This window comes from Egretta garzetta, unplaced genomic scaffold (assembly GCF_000687185.1).
Source record: "Egretta garzetta isolate BGI_Z169 unplaced genomic scaffold, ASM68718v1 scaffold215, whole genome shotgun sequence".
Lineage (NCBI taxonomy): Eukaryota > Metazoa > Chordata > Aves > Pelecaniformes > Ardeidae > Egretta > Egretta garzetta.
In genome coordinates this window covers 512,568-535,588 of record NW_009259719.1, presented here as the reverse complement: position 1 = coordinate 535,588, position 23,021 = coordinate 512,568, and the positions used below count along the sequence as shown (strand labels likewise).

Sequence of the window (23,021 nt, the reverse complement as noted above, 5' to 3'; positions counted from 1 at the left end):
AGCCATAAAGTCTCAAAAGTACCAGTTGAGAACAACAGTAGAGCTTGCTGCCTCTGTTCCACAGTTCTTAATTTATATATGAATTATGCCAAATTGCTCCTTTTATAATGTCCAATTCCAATTTCACTTGCAAACTTGTAAATCAGGAGTGGCTCCCCAAAATCAAGATGCTAAACAGAACTTAGTTACAATTGCAGGAAGTTGGGAGGAGCGATTGAGGGAGTTGGTTCCCTCGTTATATTCTTCCCTAAAAAGAAGCCCTACTGCCCACAGCTAGAAGCATGCTAGGCTGGATGGACTTTCTGGCTTACCCACTGGGTTTTTATGCTATATTCAGTGAACCTAAACCAACTGGGAGACTACATGAAATTGTACTTATTGTCCCAGATTTTTGAAACCTGATGCAACTTAGGAATTTATAGAAGTGAAATAAAACATTAGTGTTCAGACCCCTGATCTTATACACTAGACACTACTCCTAAAATGGTGGGTAAGTGATGTCTGCCATATTCTGAGTGATAGCTGTATAAGTACAAAGCTGGGAGTTATTAGTACTGTAGCTCTACCCCAGATTTCTACCGAAATACTAAGGAACAGAAACTTCTTCTGAGAACGACGAAGATCTGATCACTTGAAGAGCAACTAAACTTCAGGGTTAAAAACATGTGTCACCAAACATTTACCTCTCTTGTACCAGGGTCCGGAACTTCCCTGGATTGGTGGAAAGGAGCTGCTTTGCTTCCTCGAAGCCAAGCTGTACCGGGTAGTATCCCCCACTGAATGGGTTGTGACATGAAGTTTGGTCAGAGCCCAGATCAACTAACAGCTCTCCTGTTGTGTCCAGCTCATATACTAGCCTCTCCCTGGGGAAGACAATGAATGGAGTGTTTGAACAGAAGCTGTCGTTTCACATTCTAGCTCCTCTTTCATCCCAAGAGGTTGTTTACAAAGGTATGGCCTTGGCATATGGTCTTTGTTTTAACAGTCAGGAGATAGGAAATGATGATGGATGATTCAGATACCAGTATGACATACCAGTCAAACTCAATCCTTGGTGTGGCTCATCAAACTCAATTATATGGTGTGACAACAAGACTTACCATTGGATAAAGCCTCAAGAGTGCCAGAATTTTTATCCATCATCCAATTATGTTTATTCAATCAATACCTCAATACTTCTATTCTTTACTGAAGACAAAGACATTTTCTTGCTATAAATTCTTTCTTCATCTAAAGAAGAATCTTATGTATTTCTTTCCCTGAGAAATTCATTGTTCCATAAGGAAAGGAGAAGGTGCATAGGAAGCAACTGGGAACTGGAACACAAGGGTGAAGACCCCTCTTTTGACAACACAGTTTTTCATGAGCATCTAGAGTAATGAACTCAGCACTAGGTTTAAACGCCTCTTCTCTTCCAAGTTTGGGAACTAATTCCAGGTTGACTACAAGCAATAGCATTAATATATCCATTATAACCATATATACTACTTACCACAGATCTACCACATTCCCATGGTAACCCAAACTAAGGGCAATTTTATTCTTTCTTGCATCTCTAGAATAGAGTAGAAAGATTGGTTGAAGAAGATACACCTCATGTAATTCCATCTTGCAACGTATAAGCCATATAGAGTCAAACCCAGCAAAAAAAGTTTGTGTTATTTCCAGCACTCATCTAAACAACAGATCTTTCAACCTTTATGTAATTGTTAATCACCAATTCCAGAAAACTTGAGTGATGCTTCAAGTGCTACATTATTTGTAATTGCTCTATAAATATTCATGAAACTGAATGAAGACACATTTAACATATATAAGTGATATGAAGCATTGGTAGTGACTTGCAGTAAGCATTGGCAGTCACTAATAATGACTGCTGCTGTTTGGAAGGATGGATCCACATTCAAAAGAAGATCTGGAATAAGAGGTGTCCCTCAACCTATATGCACACTAAAATGGCAGAATGCAGAAAGATGTAAAGTGAGGATTAGGAGGCAGAGATAAACTCACTGAATTATGTTACAAGTCCTACCTAAGGCGAGCAATGCAATGGTCCAGGTCATTAGAGATTTCCATCAGCCATCCCTGCTTGTGACGTTTCAAAAGTGCTGCTTCATCCACCTAAGAGAAATAGCAGAGATCTTAAAACTCCTCTTTCCCCTATCCAATCACTTTTACCTTCAGTTTTTCAATTAGTCTGCAAGAAAGAGTAGCAAACAGGTAAAGGGAATAGCCCTGCCTTGGCCTTAAGAATATGGAGTGATTGTTCAAATACTTATTTTTCACCTCTGATTTTTATTTTTTTTATACTTTCTGTTCTCTTTTACTCCAGGCTCAAAGCAAGAAAAAAAAAAAAAACTTTGATACATCACTTCCAAAAATACTTTACAAGCTAAAAATTAGCATTAAAATTGTACAAGAGGTAATATTTTCCCACCGATTTTAATTATTTTTATTTTTTCTTTTCATGATTATATTGAAAAAAATGAAAGCCAAAAACTTTTCCAAATTGTTTTTCAAATCTGGCTATTTTCTGTGAAAATAAAATTTCTATTTAATTAAGGAAGTATTTTCTTTGATCAGCTCAGAGATAGACATTTCTGCCAGACTGCCCAGGATGAAGCAATGGTTTGCTGAGTAAAATTGACTCTCACTTTTGTTCTTCAGCTGCTGGTTGAAAATCTCAACCAAATATGGAAAAGAAGAGGAAAGCATTTTCCTGTCCCAGCTGGCTAATGCCTCTGAAAAATGGAATGGATCAAAACAAAACTATGCCTTTAATTGCCTCGTGTTTGAACTTTGAGGATCCAAACCAACTCAGTCCCAAATCTGTATTTTCTTCTGGGCTCAGCTTCTGTGTGTGTCAGTGTGTATATGCATAAGAGACAGCTAGATAAAAATACAAATGGATAGACAAACTGTGGAAGCTTTGGCACAGATTCCATATTAATGGTTCAACGTACAAACTTGCACATGGTTAAGACTTCTATAATGAGCTATTAGTGGCATAAAGCAAGTGGCAAAATTAATTCAAGCCAATTTTCTGTGATAGCCACAGAGTTAAACACCCACAGTGTGTGTGTGTGTAAGAACAAATAACCTGCATATCCTCTAGTATTTCATTAAAGCATTTCTACTTCTCTATAACCCACTCCAATAATTTCCATTCTATTATTTCTCATTAGCAAACTATTTATATGTAAATTAAATAAATTCCATATTCAGGAGTTGCTTGAACACCAGGAAACCTTTTCTTTCCTAATTATTCTTAGCATGAGAAACTTCCCATCACTTCCCATATCAGTAATAAAGACTACCCTTCCAAAACCCCAGATTATGATAATATCAGTGTCACTGCCAATGGAATTATTCAATAAAGTCAGGTGCCGTGGGGGACAGCTTCTTTGGGAGATATTTAAATCAATGCATGAGGAAAGATATTAAATGGCCCATATGAATTACAGGAACTGGGTTCATTTAAAGCTCAGCATAACACAGATCAGATCCATTTTAATCTTTTACCACATCCTACATTTTTTACTTCAGACCTCTCTGACAGTCTTAGCCTTTCACAGACTTGCTAGCCTACTCAAGAAAACTAGCTTCCTTTGAACCACACTTTCAAAAACAGGCTCATTTTTTGATCAGCATCTCACTAGTTTAAAAAACTGCACAAACATGATGAGCTATTGTCACCTCCGGTGTAACCCTAGGGAGCTTAGTGCAGCTCAGAGGAGATAGTCTGGCCCTCCACACAATTATTTCATAAAATTACAATCTGCTTTGTGTCAAACAGAAGAGGTAAAAAACTTGCACCATTAATCCCTTCTGTCTGAGCTTCGGAAGCCCTGGCTGACAAAGTGACATCTCTTACACAATTCAATATCATTTGCATAAATAGTTCCTTAAATAAAATGTACATATATATAGCTATCCACATGTGCTCCTGAGACACATTTCCGACAAGGATCATCTCACAGGAGATAAAAACCAGGCGATATTCAGTCTCCTGAACAAAATCATCTGCAGCTGTGGAGATGAAAAGGACAAAGGACTGCTGTGAATAGCTTTCACTGGAATCTTTCTTTTGTATTTTAGCATTTGAAAGATCATGATGACAGAGTAGAAGTCTGAATAAAGACAATTTATTCATTAATAATTTATTCAATAATAAATTGAATAAATGTATTTCATCTGCAGGGAGTACCTGGTAAGATTTCAAATACATGCAAAATTCATGCTAGCAAAAAAACATTTGCACCATCATTGTAAAACAGATGAAACCCTAACCTTCCATGAATAAGACCTGAGCTAGCCAGAGCAGGTCAGATTTACTGCATGCCACGTGGGCAGTCTGACCTATTGTGTTTTGAAGTTTAATTATAATTACCATGGGTCAGATTGCAATATTCTTACCCTTTTCACTGCAGCAAGTGACATGCCTACAGCAGAGGTCTGCAGCTAATTCTCTCTATAAACAACTTTGCCTGAGAAGGCTAAACTCCCACTGAGGTTTGGTTCTCAAAATCTTTCTTCCTCTGGAGCAGTAACAAGAGCTCATTATCTACAGATAGTCAAAAGAGCTCAATGCATTTTGGTCAGTCTGATATCTGCTCCACCAAGAGCATTTCCCCAGTGTATTGAATTCAAAGGTAGTCATGAGGAACGAAATACATGGAAGTGTTTATTGTCTCTCAATAGTCAATATAATTAAAGAGATTCACAACCATTTTCACAGAATTGCAGAGCAACATTTTCTGTTGAAAAATTGTTGCAGTGTTTTTGTAGTCCACCCTTCCATCTGATATGTTAGAACAGAACCCTATGATAAGCATAATAGCTGAAAAATGCAGGTATTAGAAGAACCTATGTTACTTTTTTATACAAAAGTGTATTCCACTCAAAACTTACAGGCACGTATACTTACCAAGATTATGATGTTGGTGTTCCATATTATATAAAATACTTCAGGATATCTGTGGATCCAGTGGATCCACTATTGATTGCTTGGACATTAGCTGTCTTTGAATCACAGATCATTATTAGATCCTCTTTGCTTATGTGAAGAAATAGCTGGGCTATTTTAACATATTTGAAACAGAGAAACATTACATCAGGATGAAAGACTACAAAATACATGCTGTGGGTGAGCTTCAGGGGACAAGGAAAATGGTACTACAGAACTTCTTCCTCATCAGCATTTTCCTTTAGCAGAACTTACTTTTGTTGTCCACGAACTGGGATTGTCATAAGTGCTTGTAATTAGCCTCACCATCTTCATACTGAAGCCAACTTTAAAATTCCCAGTTTTACAAAATCCCATTGACTTCAAAGAATCAAAGCACCAAGTAACTTCATGAGTCCCAACCTTGATGAATGAATCGTACCAACATCTTTAACAGGTACTTTCCATTGCACCTGATAAGGGTGCCAGAGGCATTAAAGGTTAATCATAATGTAACTAACACCTTTTTAACATAGACTTTTGTGCATAAGAGGGTGCAGTTACCATGGGAATTTCCTGTGAAAATGACACCCTTTCATACACAAAATGAGGGTACCTGAAGCACCGAGAATGGCTCATCTGATGAAATCATTCTGCATTATTTGTGGAACAACCATAAGAAGTTACAGTCCATACCCTTACAGTCTGATCCAGTGAGTGAACAAATAGAGAATGGAACAGCAGTGAAAAATGCTCAGCAATGAAAAGGACAGACAGATCTTAGAAAAAAGTCTCTTATGTGAGTTTGGCTTGTCCAGGTTACCTGAACATGTTTGATCAGGAGATTCAGCACGTGAAGGAGAGACGACAAAATGAAAGCATTGCTCTCACCTCTGCAATGATCCCCACACACCCAGCAATGACTGCAGCCTTTGCTTGAGCCCCACTCATCCCTCCAAGACCAGAAGTAACAAACACCTTTCCAGACAGGTCTTCTGCCTTCAAGTAGCGACGGCCTGCATTGAGCACTGTGAGCTGCACACAACACAATATAGCAATTATCGGAGCTATTTTTCCTACAGTTCCTAAAATTTAAAGATCTTCTGTCCCTTTTGCAAACAGTTTGAAACGCAGGGATCATTGGGACCATGAAACTGTTTTAATCTTTAAGAAGGAAACATGTGACAAGGTGATGTTGTGCAACTATCTGTCCTGATTACATGTATTTCTCTCACCACAAAATAGAATAATCAGTGGTTCCCGAGACGCTGCTCTTGGGGTATAGAGACTTACTCAGGATGCCTACAAAAGGCAGCCAAGGAAAACAGCTAAGAAAACAAGCTAAGAAAATATTTTTATCTAACACATTTGGTCAATTCATACTTTGCTTATTGTAGCTAGGTATGAGCTCAGATTGAGACCTTGATTGCAGGTTCCTTCAGGTCTGTGTTCTGCTTAAGATGCCATGGACTATCAGAATGGAAGCACACTGATTTTTTAAGGAGCAGGCAATGAGAATTTCTTTGGTAGCCAGAACAATCCACTCCAGTCACCAGCCACTGCAGGAGATACCCTCCTCCAAAAGGTATTGACAAATAGACCTTTCCCCAGTTTCTTACCACAGTCCCATGGACTATTCCCTGAGGCCCAATGTAGCAGTAGCTCCCTGCAGTCATCTGACCATACCTAGCAATAGCAACAAACGCAATGATACCACATGTTACTCAGTCTGGGATGAATTCTGTACATGTCTACATATGTTTCCAGTATAACAAAAAAATCTCTGCACTTCAATTTGTTGCTAAAGATCTGCTATTTTCAAATTCACAGCTTGAGTTTCTTTATTAGCAATTCACCAACATGTTTTTGGAGGAGCATTTAGCTTGTTAAATTGAATTAAAAAACCACATGGATCAGCCCAAACCAATTGTCCACATTCCTATGAAATTCCCAAGAAAGTGGTAATAGATATTCTCTATTCATGCCCTTTCTTTTCTTCCAACTTCCTTACCTACACCCAACTCTCCAGTGGTTTTAATTTATTCTCTCCATGGTACACAACAGAATAATAATCCTGTGCTCATCGACTGGATTAGCAGTAAAAAAAGTAGGTTAATAATCATTCAAAAAAAGATAACTTTCTACTTCAAAGCTTTCTCTTAGTGTGAAGGAATGTTTTATAAATTGTGTTTTCTGTAGACTGCAAAACAACTACTACAAGTGGAACTAGCCAGTGCTATAAGTAGGTTATGACTAAGGCTTCAGGCTGTAATTCAGCTAAGTCCCACACATAAGCCTAATACTAATTCCTAGCAGACCTCAATTACATACTTATATATGTGGCTGAACATAACTCAAACTCCAAGTAATTCCACTTAAGTGTGTATTAATGCTTTGCAGCATCGGGACTTTATGCAGCACAGTTTAAATCCATCTGCATTAAAAATTTTAACCAGCTACTGCTTGATGTCTGAATTACATTTTAGTTAAGTATTTGATATATTTTAATAGCGAGGTATCTTCTTACATTGTTACTCCCAAAGCAAACATCTTCTCATATTCATCTCTGGTGGAATAGTTGGGAATAACCTAAAAAAGCAATCAAAGGAAAACCCACATAAGCAAATTAGAAATTTAAGCAGATCTTTTTAACAGCCTACATTTTCCTAACTACGGTCACACACATAGAAAAACAGTGAAAAACAGGAGGAGTAATTCAGGTGTTTTATTCCATGCATTCTAGCATTAGAAAAAAAGATGTCTGGTCTTTCTGGCAGTGTGACTGTCATGCAAGTTTTAAGGAAAGCAGTTCTCTAGCCACAAAACTAGCCTGAAGGGAGGATAGATATTGAATGGCTCAAAAGACTGGCAATGAACCGGTATGTTCACTTGTCCAGCTTGCCTTCCAAGCAAAGCAATCCAGAAATCTGAGCATCTGATTAACAGTCATCTGTTTGCCTATTGAGGGCTTTTAAATATTCCAAACTGAGCCCAGCTGAACTGTTTTGGTCAAGGACATGTACAGCTCAGGCTCAGTCAGAATAGAAGATGTCTAATAACAGGGGATTGTTCCCTCCATCACTGCAGATCAGCACACTTGAGGTGAGAGCAATGGTACTTGAATAAATGCTGCAGAATTTGGACCCCATATTCTCCTGTGTGCTGTTGTAAGTTCAAGTAGTATAAATAATATTTTAATGAAAACACTCAAAAACTAAACAGAGGAGAGGAAAATGAGAAAACAAGATGCTAATACCTACCATGCCATTAGTAATGATTAATCGAGGAGCACTGTACATCACTAGTGTTTGCTCTTCAGTCATCTCTGACAAATAGTGCATTACCAACCAGAACTGAAAGGAGAAGCAAGGAAAGTGAGGGAATCTGTTTGCATCTTACATTTACATTTCTTTGTGTAGCCACTAAACTCTGAATATGAAGGCAGCTATAGAGGTAATGAGGTGTATTCGCAGATGGAATAACAGCCAGAGCTCTCAACAAACATAAATCACCAACCAGAAAAACTCTGAATAAGTTCCAGAATAGTTTCTCCAGTACAAACCCCAGAAATCCTTCATTTTTTGAGCCATCCTAATTTTATCTTGAGGTGAACCATTTGGATCTGGCACTTTTCTGGCAATCTTTCCAAAGCCAAACTGCAAATTTTTCCCTATAGAAGTGATTAAAATACGCATGCATATTGTTGATCCTAACCTGAAATGGATAATTCAGCATCTTGTAGTGCTTGTCATCTTTTCAACAAAGGGATATTACAATGTGGACTTTAAAATTAAATAATTTTTCTTCTCAAAGAAAAAAGATTCAGCTTTCCTTATGGACAGTGAAGAAAGTCCTTGAGGCACGCAGGAGCATACAAATAAATGCATCTCAACTTTGTCTGCAAAATTCAATAGTTACTCTTGATGTATGCCAAAATGTAGGCTTTGACCATTTAAGCTGCCTGTAGATTTGACTTGCATCCATCATTGTCTATCACAAAGCCCATTATATTCCACGGGGCTTTTAGTATATGACAGCTAGGCCTGGGAGGAGCTTTCCCATGCAATACTGGAATTCAACAATAGCTTGAAACTAGAGTTTCTGTAGGGACACAAGGTTTTGAGGAAAAAGTGGGACTGCTGATAAAAGAAACATTAAAAACAGTACAGATTTGAAACCAGTCCCTTCTAACCCAGCTCATTTCCCAAGCTGCAAGTTAAGTTGAAGAGGAAATAGTTACTAGAGTTACTGTCTTGCTTTTTACGTTTTGTTTTTGTTTAATGAAAAATGTTGAATAATCAGATTCTGGTTCTAGGACAGAACAGGTAACGAGCTGAACTCTCAACTCCTTAGCAGTCTGGCAGAAGCATTGTAATAAAACTAGAAGCTGTAAGATAGTAAGATCTTTTTGCACTGAAAGGCTTAACTACTAAGGAGGGAACAAAAGCCTTTCCTAGCTTAAAGAACAGTTCTACTGTCTGCAGGCTTGAAAAGTTAGCTCTGGACATGGTTTGTTCTTTTAAAATTATTCAGAAGAAAGTACAGGTCTGCGTGGATGTTACAAGCCAAGCTGAACCTTTTAACTAGGAATTTTGCAACGATAGATTTCTAAAAAAACGTGTTGTTTTCAAGCCACAAACAGAACAAAATGTTCTGTTATAACCAAATCATACACGTGATTGCTACTGTAAGTAAGCAAAACCAAAAGGTTTTGTTTGTTCTGCTGTGAAACAACTGCAGGTCACAGCTCTGGCTTGGCTGAGAATAAGAGAAAAGAGAGTATTTCTGACTTTGGCAGTGCTCCTGCTTCACCTTGCAGCCCAGCATCTGCCTAAGGGATGTCAGTCCAATAAAGGCTTCTGTATAAACTGCTAGCATGGCTCTCATCAGAAATGCTGTACAATTCATGTAGTTAACAGGCATTAGTTAACTGGCATTTACTAATTAATAAACAGAACAAAGAAATGGTGTGTATTGCCATGGTACCTTTCTTTTAAAAGGTCAGAACAGTTTTGCCTCAAAAGCTGCCTAAGGCTTCCATTTAACTCCCATTTACCAGATTAGGAAATTGGAGCATGAGTTTTCTTTTAGCCACAAATGAAAAATCACAGTCAAATTGGGAAGAAAACCCAGGACACTCAGCCCCATGCTACAGTGAGGAACATATTCCTCTCCCCTAACTAGGAACTTCATTTACACATTAGTTTTGCTTGGATTTTTTAATAAGCAAGAGGCCAGATTCAGATAAAACCACAACAAGGTGCACACATGATCCTTTATGACAGAAGTTGGTTCCTTAAGACAGCTTTTGCTTATGTAAGCTACAGAATCAGAAACCCAGATCTTCCCAGCCTCAGGAATGACACTGCCCTTCAGGGTGATGTAGCTGTCTACCTGCACCATTTCTGTTCTGCACGGCAGAACTCAATGCCCATCTCCACCTGTCCCCACTCTGTGGCCTTGGGGCAGACCAGAGGCTGCCAGGATGATGTGATTTTGGCATCCACAATTACCTCATTTGTGCCTATCCACAGACACTCAGGGTGGTTGTTCATTAAATGTTCCTCCTGCTACCACACACCGGTAGAACATTCAGACCCAGAGCATTTTTTCTTGAGAGAATTGAGCTCATACAAAACAATTCTAAATATGTTGCTGATGCCAAAGATCTCCTGAATTATTCTCAGAAGATCGAGAATAATGTTGCTAGGCCTGACAGTAAAGCACACTATGATCTGGCCAGCCAGTGCGTAAATATTTACAGCCAATCTGATTTGCTTGGAAAAAGACTCAGGACTGCACTTTCTTGCATCAAAGCCTGTTTTATTTTATTCCACTACTTGTTGCAGAAAATGTTGCAACAGTACCAGAAACAAGCAAGCAATACACTTTTTTTGTTTCTTAGAATTCATTTTGACTCTAAAATTATCTGTGCAAAACACACAGGCACATACAAATGCATCAGAGAAAGAGAAAGAACTGGTCTTTACATCATCATACGCAGCCTGGTATGTTTATGGTATTATGTTTAGTATTTCTGTTGGGCTGTCTGCGCTCTCCTTACTAAATAAAGCTCTCCCCATCTACGCAGTTCATAACTGAGCATTCCTCTATGCAGACAGGATGTTTTGGAGTATTTTGAGACAACGACTGCCAAGAATTATCACAAACTGCCTAAGCAGAATGTGCGTGGGGGAGGGTGAAACTGGTTTCATGAAACAAGTTGCAAAAGCAGCAATGTCCTACCTGCGCCCAGTTGCTGAAGACCTGCCCATTTCCTCCATAAGTGACAAGCTCCTGAGGAAACTGAAAAAGACAATTTAACAATAAGGCAGGCACTGTTCGGAAACATTTCACTGTATCTCCAAGCTATTTTTTTAATCTCAGTAGTAAGTCTTTTCTATAGCTTATTGCGTCAACACTCTCTAGGTTCTTGAAAATACCATCATAAAAATGATCATTTAAGAAAAAAAATTAAAATTATTTTTCAAAATGATATGTTTGTTATTGTTACAATGGTATTTTGGATGCAGAATGCTACAAAGTGATTCCTGGATTGCAGTTCCTGTAACAGGCAGATAGCCCAGTAAACTCCTTTAAACAGGGAGTGAGTGAGCTTACTCTTTGGTTGCTACTGGCATTTACAGCTGGAAGAGTCTACGACCAGCAGGGCATAGTTGCATGGCCTCTCCCCTGTCATTTGCAAAAAGATGCATTACACTGGGTAGTGCATGTAAGGGTGGACTTTGGTCCTGTAATCATCTAGTAAATCTGTCCTTAAGGGATGAGCTTTCAAAGACACATGAAGCATCAGCACTACTTTTTCAACATATGTTGTAGAAGCAATGTTCTGAGAGCTGAGGTCTACCTATATCCCAGAGAGCAACCGAGCTCCTGTACATAGTGGGAGCTGGAGCGAGCCTTGCTGGTGTTGTAGGAGGCCTCAGGGTCTAAGCCAGGACCAGGACCCACTGTGCAGGACTAACAACTGCACACAGCAGTAAACTAAAGAACTTAATACAAAAGACCCCAAACCCTAGGAATCAAGCCATAACCACAAGAAAAATATACAATCACCTTTAGTCCCTTGCAGGCTTAGCCTCACAGAAATAGACTTTCTAGCACATCACCCCATAAGGAGGCTGCCTTGGCACTACTGAAATTGGCCCGCTTAGCTAACACGCGGCAGCCAGCTCTACACGTACAGGGACTGGCATGTACCTTGGAGCACAGAACCAGCAAAAGGCCTGTGAACAACTAAAATCCTATCCAATCAATGGAAGGAAGATGATCTGCACAAGGATTAATTTCACCTATATGCCTAAAATCTTCAGTTTTTATGTGAGAGCACACACAGAAAGCAACTTACACGTTTGCTGCTGCCCTATGAAACCAGCTTCCTTATTTTCACTGTACCTTACCTGAGCCACTGAGGGATCCAGATTATTCATGATCATCAACATAATGGCAGCAGCTGATTTGGTCTTGCAAGGGTAGTCTCCTATGGGGTATGCTCTGAAACGGTAGTCACAAAAATTTAGGAGAGACACTCAGACTCACAAGGCCAACCTCAACATACCTCACAGAAATACCGCTGCAGGCCAACACATTCGTTTGAGTTGCAGGCTTTTATTTAGGAGAGATTTTTGGGGGGGGGGAGGGGGAAGTGAAGATCTGAAATGACATGTACCTTAACAGGCAAATCAGGTTTTAACTGTTATCAGAACTAAGCAGAGAAAAAAATTGTATTCGGCTTATTTGCTGAATTAGTTAATCACGATTGGTGATAAATATGGTGGCCAAGAACTGGATTATTTTTAGGATGCTGGAACTGGCCTCTGTAACACAGTTGCGAGGCCAAGCAGCTAAGTCCTGCAACACCAAGGAAAACATCAGTGGAAGCTGCCTTCAGCCTCATTGGCCCTTGTTATTTAAGATCCTACCTAAGAAAAAACACCCAGCTTGAATTTCAGTCTCAAAGCAGCTCTCAAAACCCAAACTAGTTAGGAGAAATATGGACCTTTTTACTGAATAAGATGCATTTCATCCAGAAAGTTGAGAGGGAAGGTAAGGGAAACCCTCACAAAGGTATTCTGAGTCAGGTTTCCTAGCACTAACATGCTTCAATGCCAACCGCTGTGATCATCTCACTGTTATCTTCTCCTCCACCACCTGTTATATCAAATTTCTCTAAAACTTCTAGTCCTAGATTTATACCATAGGTCTTCAGGGCAGGGACAGTTCCTTTGCTGTGTTTACACAGGTCTTAATACAATTGTGCTGTGGCCTCTAAGGTATGATACCAAAAGAAAGTATATCACTGATCAAGAGTTTTGCTCTTTCACTTTCTGTAAGCAACACTACCATTATGATACTGGAAATTCCTAAAACTACCTTCATTTGACATGGTTTCTAAATGATCTTCCTTTTATTGGACTATAGATCTGCAGTGGCTGGACACTTGCTTTGTACAGGGAAGACAGTTACACTGAAAAGGTTAGGCTAAAGAGTGCCAACTACAAAAAAAAAAATTGGACATCTGCTGACATGCTCATGAGCTAAGATGTGGAATGTGTATTTTACAGATTTAGCGAATGGGCTCCTTCCATTATCATATGCACTTTATCCTAGCTTTTGACATAAGGATTCTAAAACAAATGCCTTGTAGTCATTGCCAAACCAGGAGGAAAAGCATTTGAGTTTTTCTACAATGCTTTTTTTATTAGTGTTTTTTGCTTTTCTAAGCTTGATGTGGCAAAATAACAGGATTCCTGTGGAATGATACCAATTCATTGAGAGGAGATATTTCCACTTAATATTGCTCAGAACATAAGAAACCCAAAGTTCAGATATTAGCTGAGTGAGCTGGTATGGGAACATGGCTGTTAAATGGGACAGAAACAAGCTGGACTGTGCTCCCTGGGACATACAGAACGAAAGCCAAATACTACCAGAATACAGAGAACAAAAGGCATTTTCTTAATCTGAGACTGTAAGATTCTATTAGAAACAGTGATCAGTGAAATGGTCACAAAGAAAAAAAACTGTTTGAAGCTGTCAAGGAGTCACCGATGCCAGTGATGGAAACAAGCTGGTGGACTGTCTCATCCAAGCCTACTTGGAAGGTGCCCTCATCTGTAGTTCAGGACTAGGGTCCTCTGAAGTCCCGCTCTGCAATATCTTTCAGACAGTCTTCCAGTTGTCCTCCCCTTAGCTGATTTCTGCAAGAGCTGACCCAAGACTAGTATGGACAGCACAGAAACATGGATGTCTGTGGAAATCACAGTGATTTCTAGTTGCTTACTTTATTCAGATTTCTGTATAGACATTAACCAGGCCCCTGCTGGATGCAAAAAGGAATCAATCAGTCTAAAAAAAAGCAGCTAGCCCCTGGCAGTCCTCTCTGAAACTGTTCTGCTTCACAAACATTAGCCCCATCACCCCTAGAATGATGTGATGCTCCAAGATCAACAGGCACAGCATATTACAAACCAGGGTCAGATACAGGTTCCAATGACAGAAAAATGTACTGTCCCTCTTTTAAGCTCAGAAAGCTGCCTGGGAAACAACCAGCCGCTCACAGGAGGTCTCCAGCCATCCACTCATCTGATCTTACCTCTTAGTTCAGTTAAGTCTTGACTTGCAGCAGCTCACGACTACTGCAAGTTTTCTGTTCAGGTTGCAAACAGAGGTCTCCGAGTAATGACTGGCCTCTAGAAACTAAGATTTTCATTGGGCAGAGCATTTGGAATCTGTGTGTATGGTAAAGTTGGCGTTACCAAGCACACAACCTTGCGCTGTCCTTTCCCTGCATTGAGTGATGCTCAGCTTTCCAGCGGCGAGACTGTCCCAGCCCTACCACAACCTAATCAAAAGGGTGCACACTGTCGCCCTACTAATTCCATGGGACTCTCATGAGCACAGAGAACAGGATGAAAGTTGGCAGATGAATGATCACGGTAACACAGCTGTACAGAAGAGCATCCCAAAACATGCAGTATCCCTCATTGGAAATGATACCACTGCTATCTAATGATACACAGAACATCCAATTTATTCAGATGATGCATATTCAGATCATTAATATATTATGGCATGACTTCTACAAGAAATAAATTAGGACATAGCAATGCCACTATTTAAAGGCCAGTTTCACAGGTGAAAGCTGGTAAGCAAATGGCAGCCAAATACAATGTGAACCATCCAGTCCTTACCTCATCTCAATATCTGGAAAGAATCTGTACATATAGATATGGCCATACAGCCTGAGTTCTTCAGCAAATTCCAGTGCCAGCTTCTTTTGTATTTCAGGTGGGAAATAACGCAGGGCATTGCGCAAAGCCAGCTGCCAAAAAAACCCAAGACAAAAATCGAGGTAAAAGAGAAATGGAGGTAAATGGGTGAGCCTGAATATTAATCAGACTCAGCTGGAAGCCTGCCTAAGTTATCACAAGAATGATCTAATTTAAAAGGCCAAGCTCACACCAGGGGAGCTCCATTCCAGCTTTCCTGTTGAAGTGTTTCCACCTGCATCTTTCCTTGTAGATTCAATTGCAGTACACATGTAACCGCCCCCCCTTTCCACCCCTCCCAAATCTGCATGGAGAGGCCTTGGAGAGATTTGTTAAATAGTGCTTAATCCTATGAATATCAGACATGGACGAATTCCTTCTCACAATGCTAGGGGGCACTGAATTACCAAGGAAAAAATTGTTCAGAAATCCTTAGACTGAGACCCTGAACTCCCGGAGACACTGAAGACCCTACTGTACTTTCCATTCAAAAAAGGGATCTTAGCCCTGAGTTATGTGACATACTCCCAGATGAAGATGTTCTTGGGCTAAGTTTTATTAAAGATTCACTACATTTAGCATCCTAATGTATTGCAGAGGGTGGTGGTTTACATTATTTTATTGATGCTACATGTATCAATTCCAAATTAGCTGAAGTGATTACTAGGCACTTAAATTCTGCAGATGATACTACGTGGCTTATGCTCCCTATTGCAAACCACAGCTAATGTCTTTGAAGGCAAAGTACAGCATGTCCTTTTGGCTGAAAGAAACCATAAATAAATCACTATCTTTAGTAACAGTCTGTTAAGTCATGTCTCCATATTCCATGTTCCATTTGATTAAAACCATAATAAGAATAAAGATTTTGTAATCTTTAAAAAGCCAATTTCATGCAAAGATGCTAAAAGATCTTGTAAGTTCCCTGGCAAATGGCGATGCTACCCAAATGACTTTTTGTTGAAGAGATTCACAAATCATATGGAGTTTCACATCTTCTTTAGGCTGATTTTTAATGGCTGTGGAAAGGATAGAAAGGGATCAAGTTCGCTTCCAGATCTGGTAACAGTCTACAAAACCAGGGAAGCCCAGTTTTGGAGAGGGCCGAGCACAGCAGGGATACTTCATGTTTGTGACACCTGCCGTTGGCAGATCAAAGAGTTACAGAAGCAAGTCTTTCCTGGAGGAAGTGCAGGGGTAGGCTGTAGTACAGGAAATGGGTATCTAGAACAAAGACACCTAGAACCATCCAGTCTAGGTGTTATCACCATCCATCCTGGTAAGAAGTCCTGAAAAGCTCTATAAAGCTCTTAGCTCAGTAACAAACCTCCTCATTCAACATGACTGTGCTTTGGCCCATATGGCTAGAGCCCCTTCATTTGAGCACACTGGTCTCACATACCTTAGAGCACACAGAACAATAATCTAAAAATGCCCCATACTAAGGGTTTTGTTAGCATACTTGCTACTGAGCAGACATATGGGTCAGACCTTTTCAGACCAGTGAAGCTGTACTGATTTGCACCAGCTGAGAATCAGACCAGTAAAACCCTACAAATTAGATTTGCCATTCCACAGAGAATGGCAATGGGGAAAACCTATTTACCAGATGACAAAATGCAACTTCATCTTCAGATACCACCTTGTTCTTCTGCAGTTAGATGAGCAGTCTTTTTTCAAGGGAATGTTATTAATAAACAAAAAAATCCCAGCTATATCCACACCATGACAAAATATGCGGGGATTTTCAGTCAGCCTCAGCATCAAGCAGCCATCACAGTGGGTTCTAGACCTAAGAAATTTCTAAAGGAAGAATAAAGTCACCTGCACCCCTTGCAACAACAAAATGAAGAGGAAAATACTGCCACATTTGGCACTTTGCCTATGAAAGCTACAGAGAAGTATCAGGACATGTCTTTTGCTTCCAGTCTGGCAAGGATCACCCAGTCTTTGACAAATATATTATTTCTATTATAATGGAACTGATGGGCAAATATTTTTCTTCATCCTAAAAATACAAGCAAGCAAAATCTTGTTGGATTTTCAAATAAATTAACTTACGCTGAGCCTCTTTTCTATTGATGTTACACATTAACAGAAGCCTGAATTTTGATGATGCAAACATTAATGAAACATGAACTTGGATGTTATATGAAGGGTGGGAAGGGAGCCTTGGCTGCACAGACAATAGAGAGCTGATCTTATGAAAGAGGACTAAGACCAGGGCTTGTTTAGCTTAACTGAACAAAGGTGACATTTGATTGCTGTCTCACTGCAGGATAAATGTCAAAGCAGGAAGGAGCTTCAGGGAAATGCTAGAAGAGGAATAAATAGCTGTGAATTAGCTGTAAAAAAAAAAATGTAGTCTTGAAACCAGAATAATTTAATTTAAGAGATTCTGAAACAGTCTCTTAATAGAAGAGCTAGGGTGCTTAAAACTGCTTAGATGGAGGCTGACTGCTTTAAGAAAGGGCAATTGCCATGTGCATCAGGGAGAATTTTGCATAATCATTATTGAGTCATAAACTGAATAACCTGAGAAAGGCACTCGAGGAGCAAATTCCAATAGGCTGTTCATCATGCTTTTGTGGAAAGGCAATGCAAGGCCATTATTCCTTACATTTCATTAAATCACCATATAAAACATTATTCTGACCTTTAAGTAGGATGTCTTAAAAAAAATAATCAGCTATACTTATACTCCTGAGCCTGGTAGGTTGTTTTAAAAAAAAAAAAATGCTCTGAATTTGCTGACTTACTGATTCAGTTCAGCTCAGTGCAATACGAGCATCAGATGCAAGAATCTTCCTCTTAGTTCTGCCAGCTGGACCTAACATTTGATTCTTATGTTTAAGCTCGTAGGGTGTCTTTTTTTGTATTCACTGGCATTTATATAGCAAAACATGATCCTGCTGCTGGTTAATCAAGATTCAGACCTCTCAATGTCAAGAAAACGTAGTCAAAAGATCCCATGAAATCCTGCTTCAATCAATCATCTGTAAATACCTTTGTGAGATTTCCTTGAGAAATCAAGAATACTAGCCTCTTTGTTAATTGGTGTTTGTCAAAGAGCCAGGGCCTCTTCAGAAGGAACGGTATTCATTTCCCTTTTCTAACATCATCATCAGGACTTCCAATTTAAGGATCTTGAGACACTCAGACATGAAGATTTGCAGTTTCCCTGTTTACTGAGGCAAAGGGAAGCATGAGGAGAAGAAGTTACTAGCTAAACTCTACAACAGTTTCATTCTCAGTTTTGCCGTTTCCCAGTGGAGATGTTGCTTGCCTCCCACTTGTTCTCTTCTGCCTGATGATATCCAGGCCCAGAATCTTTGCTGGCACTATTCTCTAAACAGCACCTGTAAAAGCAAGATGGTTGTTCTATGTGTTATTCTTCCTGATAGGCCCCAGTTTAGATCAGCTCAGCTGAGAAGTAAACCTGGTGATTTCTGACTGGGCATTGTTATAAATGCCCCATGGGCTGTGAAAGTTTAACCAAGTTCTTTATCATCCAGACATTCCAGAACAGAGCCAACAGGTTGGCTTTCCCAATCCACATATAAACTTTTTAAAGGGGCCTCATTTCTGAATGCGTAAAGCAACCATTAAGGTCAAATGTCCTGCTGCTTCTCCAGAAAGTTCATCAAGAACTTCAGGTGCTACACAACTTCACAGTTCTGGTCTTTGGCTCTTCGTACCAGGATGTCATGAAGCAGCGAGACCCAGCTGCTTCCTAAGGAATACAGAGTCAGAGTAACCCAGCCAGCAGGACGGCCACCTCACCAGGCAGGGTGCAGTCTCATAGTACCTGAGAGAGGCAAGCAGGGCAGCCCAGGGAGGGCAGGCAGGTTCCACCAGGAGTCCAGATCATCAGACATGATCACAGTGATGTGCAGGTCTGGGGCCAAGCTAGGAGTGCAAGTCAGGATTAGGTCTGCTGATAGTTACCACAGAGGGGTAGTGCCCAGAAATCACCAGGAAGGTTCATAACAGCAAGTCAGCTCACAGGCTGGAGACCAGATCAATGAGGTCCATGGCTGAGCACTAGGACACCCTGTGACAGAACCAGGGACAGGCACATCTCTAACATAACCAAGATCAAAGTCCCAGGCCTGAGCTTAAATGGAGCCCCCAAGCCTATGGGCAGAGGGTGTGGGTGGAGCTCTCAGGTGAGGCTTCTCAAGGTCATCAAGGCCCATCACTGACCTCAGGGCTCTATGGCCGACACAAGCCAAACTGCAATCAGGTAACACATGATCATGCTGGGGTACCAGGAAGATTGTAACATGATTTGGCTCTAAGATATGTAAAGGAACTGCTGCATGGGTGAAGACATACCATTTTTTTCTGATTCTGAGCAACACTGAGAAGAGTAGTTGCTCCAGCTTTAGTGGCATTTCAATGAGTATTGTGCATGCAACATCCTTGTTCTGCAAAGAACACACCACGCGTAAGATTTTAGGGGCAGTTTCTTTGTAGCATATTTACATTAAGTTACAGATGCTGAGAAACAGAAAGCTAAAGTTTCCTGAAATGCAGAGAGAAAGAGGGAGGATGTGGCTATTTCAGGCCTCAGGCAAAGAATGCTGAAAGAAGGGAACTCAGGAAACGTATAAACAGAATCAGTTCTGAGAAATGGCTTGATTTAACCAAGAAGATTAAAGTTGGTATGATAGGAAGAATTATACACCTCTTCAGCAAGCCCCAGAACACACAGAACTTTATAAATCTTGCTTACAGGATTTCTATTATAACCACAAAAGGAGGCCTGAGAAAATAAAACATTGGCAGTGCTGAGGTTTATTATTGTAGAAAGGGCTAAAACTGGAACGAAGGCATATGAAGAGGGACAAATCCTGAGGAAATTAGCAGAGCATTATTAACGTCACTTCTGTCAAAGCTTCCCCTGAGTACTTCAATTAGAAAATGAACACAGTGTCATACATAAAGACAAGCCTCGCAATATGCTCAACATTGCACACTACCAAAAAAATCTGGGAACTTGCCTCAAGACTTGAAAATGACCTTGTAGGCAGAAAAACTTTTCTATAGCTGTCTGTCTACATGCCTTTCTAAGCATGGAACACCTCTTAGAAAAAGGATATTTGACTTTTCAGATATAAAATAAATAATAAGCTAAGCCTCTAACTATGTTAAGAGTTTAAGGTGGAATAAATCAGAAAGGAAGCTTTTAAATCTTTAACAAACCAGCTAGCATGACCTCATCACTATGTGGTAGATAAGAAGAAGAGATGAGGGTAAGATCATAGAACCATAGAATAGATTCATCGAATCATTAAGGTTGGAAAAGACCTCCAAGATCATCAAGTCCAACCGTCAACCCAACACCACCATGCCTACTAAACACTGTCCAAAGTGCCACATCTACACATCTTTTTAACACCTCCAGGGATGGTGACACCGCCACCTCTCTGGGTAGCCTGTTCCAATGTTTGACCGCTCTTTCAGTAAAGAATTTTTTCCTAATATCCAAATGAAACCTCCCCTGATGCAACTTGAGGCCATTTCCTCTCATCCTGTCAATGTTAGACAGTAGACCAGGATCAGAAAATCGGTCTACTGCCGTCTCCCTGCAGCACTTAAAGGAGGCAGGAAACTATTCCCATTTCTATATAAGGAGTGAGGACTTTGTCGTTACCTTTCTCTCCCCAGGTAGAGAGCAAGATTTGGCATTCTTTTGAGAGATACCACCTTCTCTCCTGGAACATGGACTCCTTCATGCTGTAGCAGACTTCTCATTGGGAAAAGTGATTTAGCAAAGGCAAGGGATAAAATGGACATGACTGGCAATGTTCTGACATGCAGCGAAACTCCCTGCTCTTTTATCTTCACAGCCGTCAGCACAAACCACAGCCCCCTTCTGCACACTTAGTAGCCACACTTCCATGTGTCTGAGCTGTCCCAGGCACAGACAGGATGCCTCAGCCATGAATGCTCCTGACATTGAGGTATATCCTCTTTGGATATCTCACAGCTGTTCCTCTGTCTACCCTTTGACTGGGCTCTCCTCTGCATGTGGAAGTGGACTTTGAAAGAATTTGGCTGCTGATGCCAGTGGGGAACTCCCACGAAGGCCAGGAAGTTGCAAGCAACTTGTTAGTGGGGAAGAAACTTCTGTGTTCTGACCAGAATGTCACATTTTAAGTGATGTTACATGTGATGAAGCACAGACTTTCAAAATAAGGAACCCACCTTATTCTCTCCTACACGAATTCCTAAGGATGTTCACCCATTGACCATTATTTTCTGCTGACAATTTTTTTAAGTCTCTGACATGAAATAATGCAATGATTACTTTACTGTGTATGTAGACTATTCAAACAAAAAGAGACAGGAAAAGAATTACACAACTAAAGACAAATAATTAATTCAACTCCCTACAAACCTGCCTAAATTCCAGGATGCATCAGACTACTGGTTAAAATAAATTATCTTTGGATCTTTTATGCAAATATACAGATATGTAGCTTGTACCATGATGTTGATTTACCACATTTGATGTTTATTGTATTTGAGAGGTTAGCTTTCACTCCCATACATATGCAGTGTTTTTGCAACAGCACTCATAATTTCATCTCCAAGGAACAATGCTGGATTGACAGCATTGAAGTCTAGTGCCTCTTGTTTAGCAATTTAAAGTCACAGAAGATGTTGTGCAGCAAATCTCCAGTATTTTGTTCTGTTGCCCACTGAAATTATAACACCAAGGACATACACAGAGTTAGGTGCACACTCAGAAAAGCACTTGAGGTAATCAGTCAGGTCTGCTGCCCCGAGCTGCATTTATCTGAAAGAAAGAGAAGTAAGGCCCTGTGAAACCCCATGTTACCTTTTTCTCCTGAGCAGTGAGATTAGGGGTTCTCACGGGTGCATGGGGTATTCCTTTCCTCCGACCTCTGTTTTCAGGCAAAGGGTATAGAGGAAGGCCACGACAGATTTCCTTCAAGCTGGTCATAGCTGCTGAGGAAATAGGAGGAGGAAAAGCAAGGCAAACTGGAGAGGTACAAGGAACAGGGAATGAAGGGTGCAAGCAAGCAAGATGCTAAGCGATTCAGATGTACCACCACTCTGGGGTGATCTCGAAGAGGACAGCCTGTCCTCTGGCTTTTGCAAACAGGCCTGTCAAGCAGAGAGGGCACAGGTGACACACCTCCCCCCTCTGTGCCATGCCATTGGCTCTTCCCTCCTCCCCCAAAATGAATGATTCACAGTTTTGCTGTTTATTCTCTGGGTGCTTTGTCAGCTGGTGCTGTGCTAAGCCACTAGAGCAAACTCAGTCATTTTCCAAATCATCTGATTCCCCCAATGTCCAAATGAGAGTCATGGTCTGGAGCATGAACCTTGCCTGAGACCTCAAGGATTGTGCATTTACATTTCAATAGCTTAGGAACTAACTAAAGTTAATTATTATTATTCACGTCACCGTTCATACGCACTGTTCAGCTAAGACAGGCGTTCTCTGTTTGACACCTCTAGGTATGGGCTGATCGTCAGATCTCATCAATTCGTCTTCTAGACAATGGCGGGTGTCAATGATAATGGCGAAATTTCCCCCTTAGGTGCTAGAACCTCTTAGCTTACAGGCATGAATGGATTTCAGTAGTATTAAACTGGAAATGTAGTCATTAGCACTGGTAGTGGTTTTCTCAAGACAGGCAATAATTGGGAGGAAGAATTAAGGCTTTCAGTTCTAAGTCATTTTTATACCCTACAGTCAACAATAACTAGAAAGTCTTACGGTACTGCCATCCAGACATCACAAG

General features: G+C 40.3%; 1 protein-coding gene across 1 annotated transcript in view; it reads right to left on the bottom strand.

Moving 5' to 3' along the window:
• Positions 1-22,213, bottom strand: part of UROC1 (urocanate hydratase 1) — a 43,642-nt gene extending 21,429 nt beyond the window's left edge. Inside the window, exons 1-11 of the mRNA XM_009639216.2 lie at positions 22,088-22,213; positions 15,160-15,290; positions 12,367-12,460; positions 11,192-11,251; positions 8,206-8,298; positions 7,473-7,534; positions 6,565-6,631; positions 5,837-5,980; positions 2,033-2,121; positions 1,493-1,555; positions 684-863 (exon numbers count right to left, since the gene is read on the bottom strand). Coding sequence (XP_009637511.1) covers positions 684-863; positions 1,493-1,555; positions 2,033-2,121; positions 5,837-5,980; positions 6,565-6,631; positions 7,473-7,534; positions 8,206-8,298; positions 11,192-11,251; positions 12,367-12,460; positions 15,160-15,290; positions 22,088-22,213 — 1,109 coding nt within the window. The remainder of the gene's footprint in view (positions 1-683; positions 864-1,492; positions 1,556-2,032; positions 2,122-5,836; positions 5,981-6,564; positions 6,632-7,472; positions 7,535-8,205; positions 8,299-11,191; positions 11,252-12,366; positions 12,461-15,159; positions 15,291-22,087) is intronic.
• Between the last annotated feature and the right edge of the window lie 808 nt (positions 22,214-23,021).